This window comes from Micrasema longulum, unplaced genomic scaffold, assembly GCF_059751315.1.
Source record: "Micrasema longulum isolate JH-2025_06_02 unplaced genomic scaffold, ASM5975131v1 h1tg002826l, whole genome shotgun sequence".
NCBI lineage: Eukaryota > Metazoa > Arthropoda > Insecta > Trichoptera > Brachycentridae > Micrasema > Micrasema longulum.
In genome coordinates this window covers 139,768-152,423 of record NW_028279950.1, presented here as the reverse complement: position 1 = coordinate 152,423, position 12,656 = coordinate 139,768, and the positions used below count along the sequence as shown (strand labels likewise).

Sequence of the window (12,656 nt, the reverse complement as noted above, 5' to 3'; positions counted from 1 at the left end):
CCAATTGCCCTAAGGATGACCCGATGGAAGTAACCAATGAATGAGGAATAAAACAAGGTAAATTAAATAACATATTTTTTATTGATTATTTACCTTAAATATGTGCACTTTAGAGGTAATTAACATAAAGGCAAAACAATATCATGTATACAATAATAGTAACATAGAAAATATTTGAAAAATTACCTGTTTGCATTTTGCAAACGCAAATGAATAAATTTTCCTACAAATATATATTACACTAATCACATCTGGTTCAGTTCTTGTGGCGGGTTTACGATACCTTTAACTTCACTCCAAATGTGTCGACTCCGAGTTTAGTACAAACAGTAACCCCGTTATTTATATAAAAATACTTTAAGTATAAATTGTAACTTTTGCCCGAGGATTAAAATAATTATATCTACAGCGATTTAGTCAAAGTGAAATCTTTATCTTCTGTTAAAACACAGACTCCGAAATTAAATTAATTATTTTTTCTACATCGTATATGTACAGACATATTTACAGTTTTATATATTCGCTTTTGGAATTTCCATTAAAGAGTTTTGTTATTAATTAAACTAATATTATGTACATACCTTAAGCAATTTTGAGCACAATCATGCCTCTTGAAGTTCTATATTAATCCGGAGAAATAAAGGAACTAGTAAATAATTGGATTAATGAATATTGTCTGGATTTCCTATTCTCGGCGGCAGTGCTTCGATACTTCGGTATCACATTAAATTATCAACTAATATTGCTCATCCCTGCCCCGGTCCGAGTTCTGCCGATCCGATCTATGTATGTATTCCTTTTACTGTGTCCTCCAAATGTTTAACTGAAAATTAAATCATACTTTTACAGTATCTGAGGACTTTGGCAACATTCTGGAAGCATATCCACTGTGTTGATTTTTTAAGGAATTAATATTGAGTTTAAAAACAAATGTACAATGCGTTACGATGCAATGTTTTTTAAATTTATTTTTTATGTTGGCACAGCAAGATACGAATGTGTTTTGAAATCTAGTACATAAATAAATTAAAGTAATCATGCAAGTCATTTAGCAGTTTATATAAATATTTGAGAACAGTAAAATGCATTTATCCCCATACAGAGATGTCGAATTTCGTCTGCCCTTTAAGAAACATACTAAACTTGTTTGCACACACAGAAGCCTATTTTTTTAAAATTATATAATTGTTGGTCATTAAATTCGTAAGAAAATAATTCTATTTAAAATATAACTTTAATCTAATTTGAGATAACAATACGTCGACTTCGTATGTATTTCTGATTCTAAATATTGTGATACAAGTTGTAGATTTTCAAAACGGAATATTAGTCTATTATTTAAAATGAAAAGAGCATAGTTTTGTTTTGGCCGTATTTACAAATGGCAAGATGGATAACAATATATAAATATACAAAATGTCTTTATACAATGATATCCCTTAGAAATATATTACATTTAGTTATGTTACATTCAGAAGCACCATTTTTAATGATAGAGGTTCGTAGTAAAGATTATTTTTGGAATACACATTTGCATTATACCTATTTACATACAAGTATTTACAGAAATCCTTAGACTATAATTCATATCCGAGTATATAATATTAAATGCTAGACATTTATTTCAGGACCAAAAATGTAAAAAATAATTATGTGAAAAGCTTTAACTATCCAAAACAATAGCTCAGATTGGAAAAATTCAAACAAAATTACATAGTGAAGTCACTACGAAATGCATATTTTTAAAGATTAAGTTAGGTTTTTAAATGCAACTAACATTTTTGTCATTTACAGATTTTTTTATCAGTGAATCTTAACAAGATGATAAAATAAATGATTGGATTTAAAAAAAGTCATATAATTTCAGTTATTATATTTCTCCCTTATTTTTTAATAAAAAATCCTTACTCAATATATTAAAATCTGACATTCAAAGTCACATAAACCGCTCGTAACTGAATGCAGTGTTCATACGAGTCCGGGCAGTTATGCCAAATAATTAAAGAAGGCATATTCTCACTTTGGTAATTGAAAGAATAGGCACACGAGCAATGGCCACTTTCTAGAATATTCCACGATATTCAAGAACTCACTGACCTAATTACATTATAATTATACACCGCAATATCACATCACAAGGTAATATCAACATCTGCGAAGAGAAACAAACCTTTTTGTCCATAATATTTCATAGTGCAAAAACCAGAATTATGAAATTGGTGTACCGAGGCGAGAGAAAGGGAAAGAAACAATAAAATTTATCCCAGAAATATCAAAATACAGTGAAACTTAGTTTTTACGTTCCTCAATTTGACGTTTTCCCACTTTTGACACCGAAATGTTCAGGACCCATTTTTCTTCGTACAAATATTGCCCTCAATTAACATTTTTCATCACTCCGGGGTTCAAAACCGGTATTACGTTTAAAAATTTTCAGAATTTATTTGGTGTGAAGAATAAAAACAGGTAAACAACTAATAAAGGATAAATTAATGTCTTAACCTAAATTCAAAGCAGGTGCAGTGTAATTGACCTTTTTGTTTGTGTGTGTGCGTCTTCCTTTAGGGTTAGTTTTAGTTTTCATTTTAACAAAAACGTTCATATTGACTTATACAAAACATGATAAGCAGTTGACAAACGTTTAGGAACAATAAAGTTTTAATATCAATAAATTGCGATGTTTAAAACATAACGCGATGTTTAAAGTTATAAAAAAGATGGTTTAAAAAAGTTGTCATAAAAATGTGAAAAAAAATTGCAGTGATCTATATGACAGTTGTTTTTAGTGATGCCACAGAGAAAAAAGTAATACCGTATAAATAAAATTTCCCAACATTTAGGGGGAAAAATATTGTACGTTATTTTATGCAAATTCTAAATTTTATTTTTGTTTTTTTTATTTTCACATAAAATATTTTAACATGCTGTTTTTAATCAAATAAAAAAACAGATAACTTAATATTGTTTGAAAAAATACAAAAATAAAAATATTTTTAGTGAAATCATTGAAAATAGCAAAAAAAATATTAACAATCCCCAATTATCACTGTTTTTACAACTTTTCTGGAAGTATATGTACACTATAGTGTAGCAATTTTTTTTTTAAATGTAATTCCTATTTTTTCCATACATTTTTTGTCACTTTACCATTTTCCTCAGTTTTACACTTTTTTTCTTGCTCCCTTGAAAAACGGTAAAAAGGGGGTTTTACTGTATTATAATACTTAATTATTGGTTGCCACTTGGTTGGTAGATACTATCATCATGTCTGTCTACCATGCGAGAGGTCTCGGGTCGGATTGCCAACATGTTTGACATGAAATATTTATTTAAAAAGCTGTTTACACTAGAATATTCCATAGTCCCTGGACTGGCACTTGATCTTCTTATCTTCACGTAACAAAAATAATCAAGATACGCTGCAATTGGTGTACCAATTAGAGATGGGCGTTCGGTTATTTAAAAGGAGTAGCAGTAACAGTTACCATTTTAAAAAATAATCTGTTTCTAAATAACAGTTTAAAGCAGCGTGGGAAAAAAATCTAGTACAAGCAGTTGCTTTTCCGGCAGTTGCCGGAAAAGTCTCACAAAAGTTAATAAAGCTGTTACGAGCTATGATGCTCTAAACTGTTATTTATATAAGCTGACTAGATTTTCTTTTTCATGAGGGAGGGAGGGGTGGCCACGGTTTTGCCCGCGTACCTTTGAACTGTCATTTTTAGAAGCAGTTTAATTTAATATCCCGACTAGATTTTCTTTTTCATGGGGGAGGGAGGGGTGGCCACGGTTTTGCCCTCATTTTTAGAAGCAGTTTAATTTAATATCCCGACTAGTTTTTCTTCATGGTAACAGTTTAAAAACGGTTTTAACTATTTCCATTAGTGAATGACGTGAAAAGGGAATGATGGTGATGAGATACTACGAGTATGTTTTACTAATTAATACTGATAATCAAATTTACTTAATAAAGTAGAATAGGGTAAAATTGTGGATTAGAAAAGATACTGCTCATTATGAGATGCAATATTTTGACTAGTTACTAGAAACTGTTTTGAGGTATCTCATATTGAGGCTGTCCAATTTTAAAATCAAATTAGAAACGATTTTTATAAAAACTAATTTACTTATTTTTTAGATGCATACTCCTTTTTTTGCATCTACCATCAATTTATAAAATATATTTAATATTCCCACTCGCTGCTTTGAGTCACCCCCCTCTCATCGAAATATTTTGCCAGTCCGTTCTAAAAATTCACATCTCTTCTACTTACTTAAGACACACACACAGTGTAGATTATCTTACCTAGGCTTTATACATTATTTGTCTCTATTCTCATCATATTAACAATCATCGACATGCGTAACATCTGCATCTTCATTTATCCTGAAAGCAATGTCTTTTATCATTGATTGTACAGTTACTTTGAACGATTCTTAAAAATAGCGCCACTGCACATGATTTTTTTCCATTTGTGCAGATATAGAGGAAGACAATTAACGCTGGGTACGTTATGATTATTGTTATAATGCAAAAGTTGAGTAAACTGGATTAAGAGCTCACCGCAAATACACGTTGAACTTATTGCTCCAATCCGGCAGTCAGTAAATGCTTAGAGATGTCTGTAACTCGCAAATGTTCATCGTCAATCACCTGTAGAGATATGCAGCACTAGCAATCGTCATGATAATTGCAAATTCACAATAACACTGTAAATTCGAGGGTCCGAGAGTCATTAGACTCAGTCTTGCCTTGTCGTATGGTAAAAATTCAAAATACATCACAGCAACCTACGTTTGATAATTCAAACTCACAGTTTTTGGTCGTTGTAAAATGAGTGTTTATTTTCCACATATGTATTCGGACACAATATGTGTTTTCGCGGTACACTGCGGCCATAGGGCACAGCGGGTCCAAGTTACCACGAGGGGGCGTAGTATGACAGGGGGGGTGTGTCCTGACAGTAGGGCGGGGGCTAGGCGGGCGGGGGTTCCTGCTGCTCACGCTGCTGGCGGCGTCGCTGCTTGCTCCACAGCTCGTGGCAGTCCTGCCACGTGGGCAGATCTGGTCCCGGCATTCTGGTAACAGTTAATAAACAAGTTTAATTTAACATTTGAAGCACTAACTCTGTGGAACATTATTAATCAACATATTAAAATAAAATATTCTTTTATACACCACTTTATTTCTTAATTTATAAACCAACTAGTAGAAGGCAATGTACAGCGTTAAAGACAAAATTATTTTATTTTTATCTATTTTTTTTTTTTTTTTTTTAAAATAAAAACCTTTATTAGCATAAAAAAAACACAATACATACATTAAAAAAAACAATACATTCCAAAAAAAAATGGAACACTTAAGGTTGAACTTGCCAAAAAAGAGTCTGGCTCTTATGTTTGGCAAGTTTACAAAATATTTTTAAAAAGAAACAAAAAATGCAAAACAAAATAATACAATAAATAAAAAATAAAACGATTGTAAAAATTGAGAAAATTTAACTTTAATAAAAACACAAAATTTATAAATTGATACAATTTGAATATGTATTGACTTTATTTTGTATTATTATTATTATAGCTAATTTCATTAGAGCCATTTTTGAAGAATTTGTCTCCTGAATGCTTTACAAGTGATTTGACGCAGTCTTTATTTATTTTTATTTCTGTGACATACAATAGATCTTCGATCAAAATGTGCATGTCCTGACAATTTGAGGAAAATGAGGAAAGAGTATAGAAAAGTGATAAGATATCTTTGGCATTTTTTGTAACTTTTCCATGACTAAACTAATTTTACCTTTTTAAATTCAGATGTGAAATTCATGCCGCGAGGAAAGGCAAATAAACTAAAACCACATATGTTAGAAGCGCATACTCAAAGTGTAATTTGATCAGTTTTTGTCAATTGTATCAAACTTTTTTCAAAACCAGAACATTTTCCTTAAGAAAGCATAAGATTGTAGTGTAATTTGTCATTAGAAGAAAAGTGAGATTCCGAGAAATGGTGAGAAAGTATATGGAAATAGGGGGAATTTATAAAGAGATTTCACCATAAATAACCAATTTATAACACTTTGTTCACCATTTACTTTTATTTATTTTAACAAAGTTTTTCATTTGTAGAGTATATAAACGTACGACTTAAAAAAAAAAATTTTTGAATTGTGCCGTATGTCTAAAATTATGTGGCGAGAGCGCAGATATGTGTTGTTGTTATTTATTTGCGTGCATGGACGTTTTGAACACTAGATTTTAAAAAATATTTTCTCCAGTTTTTGCTTAAATTACAGAGTACAGAGTCAAAAGTACGTAAATATACAGTTTATGTAGAGGCCTACCAAGATTTGCAATCCATCAGTGATTATGTTCGGTTTTTATGTGAAAATTACGATCGTTAAAAATTATCTAAAATCGGTAGATAATTAGATAAATATATGGTCGAAAAATAAAAATAATAAATTCATAAATATTTGCAAATGTATGTTGACTATTTATTACTGGGGGTGTTTATCCATTTTGAAAATTTTTTGTTTAAAAAGAAATCTTAGCGTAAAAGGTGGAATGGTTAAGTCGGATGAATCTCATCCATATGATAAAGGTTTCATCTCTTTTACTTCACGAAAGTCGACAGATGGAAAAGTTGAGGAAATGTGGATGTTTGAACATAGGCAGAATAGTAAATGTTACAGTGTGTAAAGTAACCACTTAAACCAGCCAATGACAGGTCATAACGCCCTGTACATGCCTAGACTTCCATATTCCCTTCTCAACAATGTTTTCGCTCTGTAGAAACACATTTAGATCTAAATAACTCCCAAGGAAGAAAATCCAGCCTGTCAACAAACGTTTGAACATACTCAAAGCATTGTGGTATTTTTTTTTATAATGATCCGTCTGCATGTTTCTTTGGACCCATCGGACTTTACAGGATTAAGTTAAATGGGCGACATACTGTTGAGGGTTGATGTTCTTCAGCCAGGCGGACTTGAGCGCGTCGTCGGCGGTGACCCGGCGCTCGGGGTCCAGCTCCAGCATGCGGTCCAGCAGGTCCAGGGCGGGGGCTGGCATGAAGCAGAAGTCCTCGCGCAGGCGGCGCCGGTGGATCTTCTTGGGCTTCAGCGCGTGCCACAGCGGCAGCTTGATGACCGAGGGCCACACGGCTGGCGCAGGCGTGCCGCACATGCGCGATATCATCTCCAGCTGCATCATCTCCACCGACGCCTGGTGGCAATACCGACATTGTAATGAACCATGTTTGCTATGTGATGCGCAGACTGGTCAGTTGCATCAAAAAGTTGAAATTTATTGCAACAGAGAGAAACATTTTTGAAAAAAGAATACGCAAGTCTAGACATTTATAGTATGACTCGTTATTGGCTGGTTTAAGTGGCCTCTTTACAACTGTATAACATTCACTATTCTGCCTATGTTTAAACATCCACATTCCCTCGATTCTTCCATCTGTTGACTTTTGCCAAAACGTTTTACCTCTCTGTTGCAATAAATTTCAATCTTAACTACCTAGGAAGTAAAATCCAGCCTTGTCTACAAACATTTAGACATATTCAAAATATTGTTAAATAAAACATACGTTTTTAACAAAAATAAGTCCAAATTAATGTTATTTATATATAATTTAGGGTACTTAATTGTAAATAATCAATAAATTCATTCGTTTTTTTTAACAGCTTTTAAAATAATTTAATTGTGTTGGAATTTTGGTGATTATTTAGTCTGGCTGACCACACAACCTAAAATACGCATTTTGCAGAAAACCGCCAGATATAATATTGAATTATACCTCATTCAAACTTTGAATGTATGAGACATAAAACATATTTTTAAATTACAGGTATTTTTAAATTAATGAATTTATGAAATTAAAATACTTATTTATTTATTTTATTAGGTTAGTTCGTGCTTTATTAAGTTGGTTCATAACATTTTAAGTTTTTAAAACATGTATTTATCCAATTTAATTTATTTAAGAGAACTAGACTTCTGCAGGCATTAATTAATCTTCTCGTCAGCATCTATCCTGAAAGATTTTTCTAGTGCTGCGGATGTTTTCTGGAATTATTTTTGTATAAAAGCAGCCCGGCTGTCTTTAGCAGAGCATAGAATTGACCTTACTGCACCCGATAACACCTGTATCTAATTTTTTCAAAATTGTGTGCTTTCTGCACAACTATGTATGTTCAATTAGTCTAAATTTGTACTGTACCTGGAACAGGGGGTGCTTGAGAAATAGTTCCCCCAGGATACAGCCGCAGCTCCACACATCTATAGCCGGCCCGTACCTCTCCTCCCCCAGGAGTAACTCGGGAGGGCGGTACCACAGGGTGATTACCTTGCGAAAACAAAACAAAATATTCATTCACCATTCAATGACACGTCATACTTATTAAGGCATAAATTTGTATTCTGTACATATTTTTTCATGATACTGAAAAATAAGATAAACTTCGTTTTAAGACGGTAGGAAAAAAGGCTATATGATACGCCACTATAGCCCAAATTGAGTTACATATATATATATATATATATACCACTTTTCTCAGAATGTCATGCTGTGTTGTATGTGCTGACACCCATAGACATCAAAAACCCTCTTGTACGATGTTCATAAAATAAACAGCTTTATATCACACAAAAGATCACGGTCTTTGGATTCGCTCTTCTCAGGAGAGAACACTTTCTATTTCTCGACTTGGCACATCATTATTTAGCTATTCCTTTTCCGTTCAAGGCGCTAGACTTTGGAATGAGCTACCTATTCAAATAAAAAATGCACCTTCTTTAGCCACCTCAAGAAAGGCCTGACACATGACTATATATCCTCAGAATCCTGAACTCCCTGTATTTTACTGTTTTTTTTAAATCTATATTTTTATCTTTTTTCTTTTCTTAGTTCCTTTTTCTCTCTTCTTCCTCATACTCATTAACTGATTTCACATTCCTCGTCCTTTATAAGTATGACATAATATATTTTTTTAAAGTTAATATGTGCAAGCCTTATCTCCCAATTAGGTTTTTTTTATGTGTGTATCTTTTGATATATATTTTTGTTTTTAGTACAAATTTTTGACCAGTCTTGTTTTTTGGTTGGCTGCAAGATATTGCTTTTAGCAATAAGTCTGCCAAAGTACATATTCTTTGAATTTGAAGTTTCAAAATAAAATATTTGTTTTTTATTTATCTTACATATTTACAAATTGCCATTTATATTAAAATCTGTTCCGGTATTTATCCTACATAGCACTAAGAGTTTTGGAATTTATTCAAAATAAAAAAGGTTTTTTATAGGGGCCCAAGACACAAATTAGCTGGGCGCAGACGCCAGGTATTATGAAGATTTTTTCTGAAGCGTAAGACTGATCATCTTACCTTCATGTTACGAAAATGATCAAGATACGCAGGGATTGGTGTACCAATGCAGTGCCCTATGCACTATTAGATGCAGAAAGGGAATGATTATTCATATAGAATCCACAGTTTAATCATCAGTTATATATTGTTTATGTTGGCATGATGCAAAGTGATGTTTATGATATCTGAACTTTGGAAAAAATAAATTCTTTTGTAAAATTAACTTTAAGGCACGTAACTCATTAAGCCCTTTCACAGTCAATATGCACTATTGAATTAAACCAAAAGTATTTATTTTTATAAATTTCAACCAGGATTTGTTTAAATATATACCAGACATACCTTATTGGTGTATGGGCGCTGGCGGTCCTCGGCGTTGTAGAGCCGCGCGAGACCGAAGTCCGCGAGCTTCACCTCCCCGCGATTGTTCATGAGAATGTTGCTGCACTTGATGTCCCGGTGCAGGAAGTTCTTCTTGTGGCAGTAGTTGAGGCCGTCCAGCAGCTGCTTCATGATGCTGGCGTTGTGGGACTCGTTGAAGTCCACCATCTTGGACTCGAGCAGTCCCATCAGGTCGTGGTCCATGTACTCAAACACCAGGTAGAACGAACCTTTGTCCTGAAATTTATCGTACTCGTGTATCATACTATTCTTTCGTAGATACCACGCTACTTGCTAAAGACGGGCAGGAAATGGCAGATATAAATATATGCAAATGCTCCGGTAGAAAAGTAGCAAATTTGGGTTGGAAATAAACAGAACCTAAGCAAAGGTCATGATCGTTGATAGAGTCGGTATGCTACAACAATCGAAAAGACTCAAAGACTTTGAAAAAGAGCAAGATTATGTTTATTTGGGCTCATCAATCGCTGCAGACGGTGCTTGCATAACAGAAATTAAAAGACACATGTAAATTGCAAAAACGCTATGACTCGACTGACCAAAATTTGTCAAGATCGAGCATCTCAAAGGAAACATACAAAAAGGTACATAGTATGTATGTTTGTGTTTAAAATATTCTCATATGACGCAGAAATGTTGACAATTGAAGCCTGTGAGTAGGAGATAATAGAAACCTTTGAGATGTGGTGTTGGCGTGAAACGATGAGAAGCACATGGACAGCCAGAAGTACGAACGTTTTCATACAGGAGGAATTATCCTTATCAGCCATATTTTGCAGTTCGCATAGACAGAGGTGACCCAGAAAATCAGGAGAAAATAATAATCTCAGGCAGTGTGCCAGGATGAGGACGAAGCAACAGGAGCGGAGATACAGTTCGCTGGATCGAACGGGTGAATACAATGTCACAGGCAAGCCTGTCTCTATGCCCTGTGGAGGGCTGTGAAGGGTGGAGGTGCACTGTGATCATGGCTGAGGAAAACAGTACCAATGATCGCATCCTACAGAACTGAGGAACAATGAAGAAGAAGAAAATATAATATAAGAAAATATATCAAAATTGTGTTATGCAGCTCACATAACTTTTTTAGAAAATACCGCTCTGAAATCAAAAAATTTGTGGAAATTTGTAAATAAACTTAATAAAGACAGTACTGACATTCCTCCAGAATTACATTTCGATAACAAAATTGCTAATAGTAATGAGTCAATAGTCAATCTATTTGCTGAATTTTTTAAAGATGTCTACAACCAAGAAATTCTTGATGTAAACATACCGTCATATAGTTACCATAAAACTACAAACTTATCTAGATGCCAAATCACTTATGATTCTTGTATTGCCAAATTACTTTCTTTGGATGTTAACAAATCTGCCGGTCCTGATAACCTCCCTCCAATTTTTCTTCAGCAGTGTGCCCATTCTATTGCTGGTCCACTTACATTATTGTTCAACCACTTATTAACTAAGGGATACTTTCCGAGTTCTTGGAAATCAAGTTTTGTTGTCCCGATCTTTAAAACAGGTGATAATACTAATATAAAAAATTATCGTCCTATCTGTATTCAATCTACAATATCAAAACTTTTTGAGTCATTAGTATTGGATCAAATTTATCCAAAATTACTAGATTTGATAGAACACAATCAGCACGGTTTTGTGAAGGGTAGATCTACCGCCACGAATCTACTTCTGTACCAAAATTATATTGTAGAGGCATTTACTAGAAAAAAACAAGTTGACAGCATATACACTGATTTTTCGAAGGCATTCGATAAGGTGTCTCATAAACTTCTTTTAAGGAAATTACAAGCGTTGGGGATAGAAGGTAAATTGTTGGAGTGGTTTTCATGTTATTTACTTAATAGAAAATTACATGTTAAAGTTAATTCTACAAAATCACAACCATTTTACGCTTCTAGCGGCTTACCACAGGGAAGTCACTTGGGACCAGTACTGTTTTTAATTTTCATAAATGACATTGTTTCCATTTTTGAGGATGTAGAAGTTGTCTTGTTTGCAGACGACATAAAAATATATAAGGAAATATCAAATGTTAATGATTGTAAAACACTTCAGTTAAACTTAAATAAACTAAATAGTTGGTGCATACAAAATAATTTGTTTTTGAATGTAAGTAAGTGCAAATCAATTACTTTCTGTCGTAAAAAAAACCCTATTATGTATGAATACACTATAAATGATATATTGCTCGAAAGAGTGAGCGAAATAAGAGACCTGGGTATAGTGTTTGATGTAAAATTAGATTTCGTTAATCATATTAACAACATAACGAACAAAAGCATGAAAACATTAGGTTTCCTGCTTCGCACTGTCAAAGATTTTAATTCACTTAAAGTGATAAATATTTTGTATGTAGCACTAGTTCGCAGTCAGTTAGAATATAATTCCATTGTGTGGTCTCCTCTGTATAAATTACACATTAAGAACATAGAGAGAATTCAAAAAAAGTATTTGAGATTTGTAAATTTTAAATTAAATATTCCCTTAGATAACATAAATTACACGTATTTATTAGACACTTTAAATTTAATTTTATTAGAAGATCGTAGAAAAATAAATGACCTCCTTTTTTTATTTAAAATTTTAAATTCGGAGCTCGATTGTTGTGAACTCCTGAATCTCATTAACTTCAAAATACCTAATCGAGTCACTAGAAGTACGGAGTTGTTTGCAACTACGAGTACATACGTGGGTACTAACTATGCACGACACTCTCCGATTCCGCGTTTACATTCCTTAGCCAACAAATTTACTTGTGAAATAGACATTTTTAATACGACAATTATTAATTTTAAAACGTTCTTAAATGCACTGTTTGAAGCAAATTATTAATGTCGTAATAAAACTTTCTTTTTCATACA

At 33.1% G+C, this 12,656-nt stretch overlaps 2 protein-coding genes across 4 annotated transcripts in view; one reads left to right on the top strand and one right to left on the bottom strand.

Moving 5' to 3' along the window:
* LOC148271517 (GATOR1 complex protein NPRL2-like) overlaps window positions 1-12,656 on the top strand; it is a 174,142-nt gene that overhangs the window by 36,590 nt on the left and 124,896 nt on the right. The gene's annotated exons all lie outside the window — the stretch shown is intronic.
* Window positions 63-12,656, bottom strand: part of Cdk12 (Cyclin-dependent kinase 12) — a 28,234-nt gene continuing 15,640 nt past the window's right edge. For 2 of the 3 annotated variants that reach the window (XM_088241293.1, XM_088241291.1), the window contains exons 11-15: window positions 9,712-9,987; window positions 8,225-8,350; window positions 6,953-7,221; window positions 4,562-5,076; window positions 63-823 (exon numbers count right to left, since the gene is read on the bottom strand). In XM_088241293.1, the coding sequence (XP_088097419.1) occupies window positions 4,974-5,076; window positions 6,953-7,221; window positions 8,225-8,350; window positions 9,712-9,987 (774 nt within the window). In that variant the 3' untranslated portion in view covers window positions 63-823; window positions 4,562-4,973. Of the gene's footprint in view, window positions 824-4,303; window positions 4,385-4,561; window positions 5,077-6,952; window positions 7,222-8,224; window positions 8,351-9,711; window positions 9,988-12,656 lie in introns of all 3 variants that reach the window. The other variant, XM_088241292.1, reaches the window with a different exon arrangement.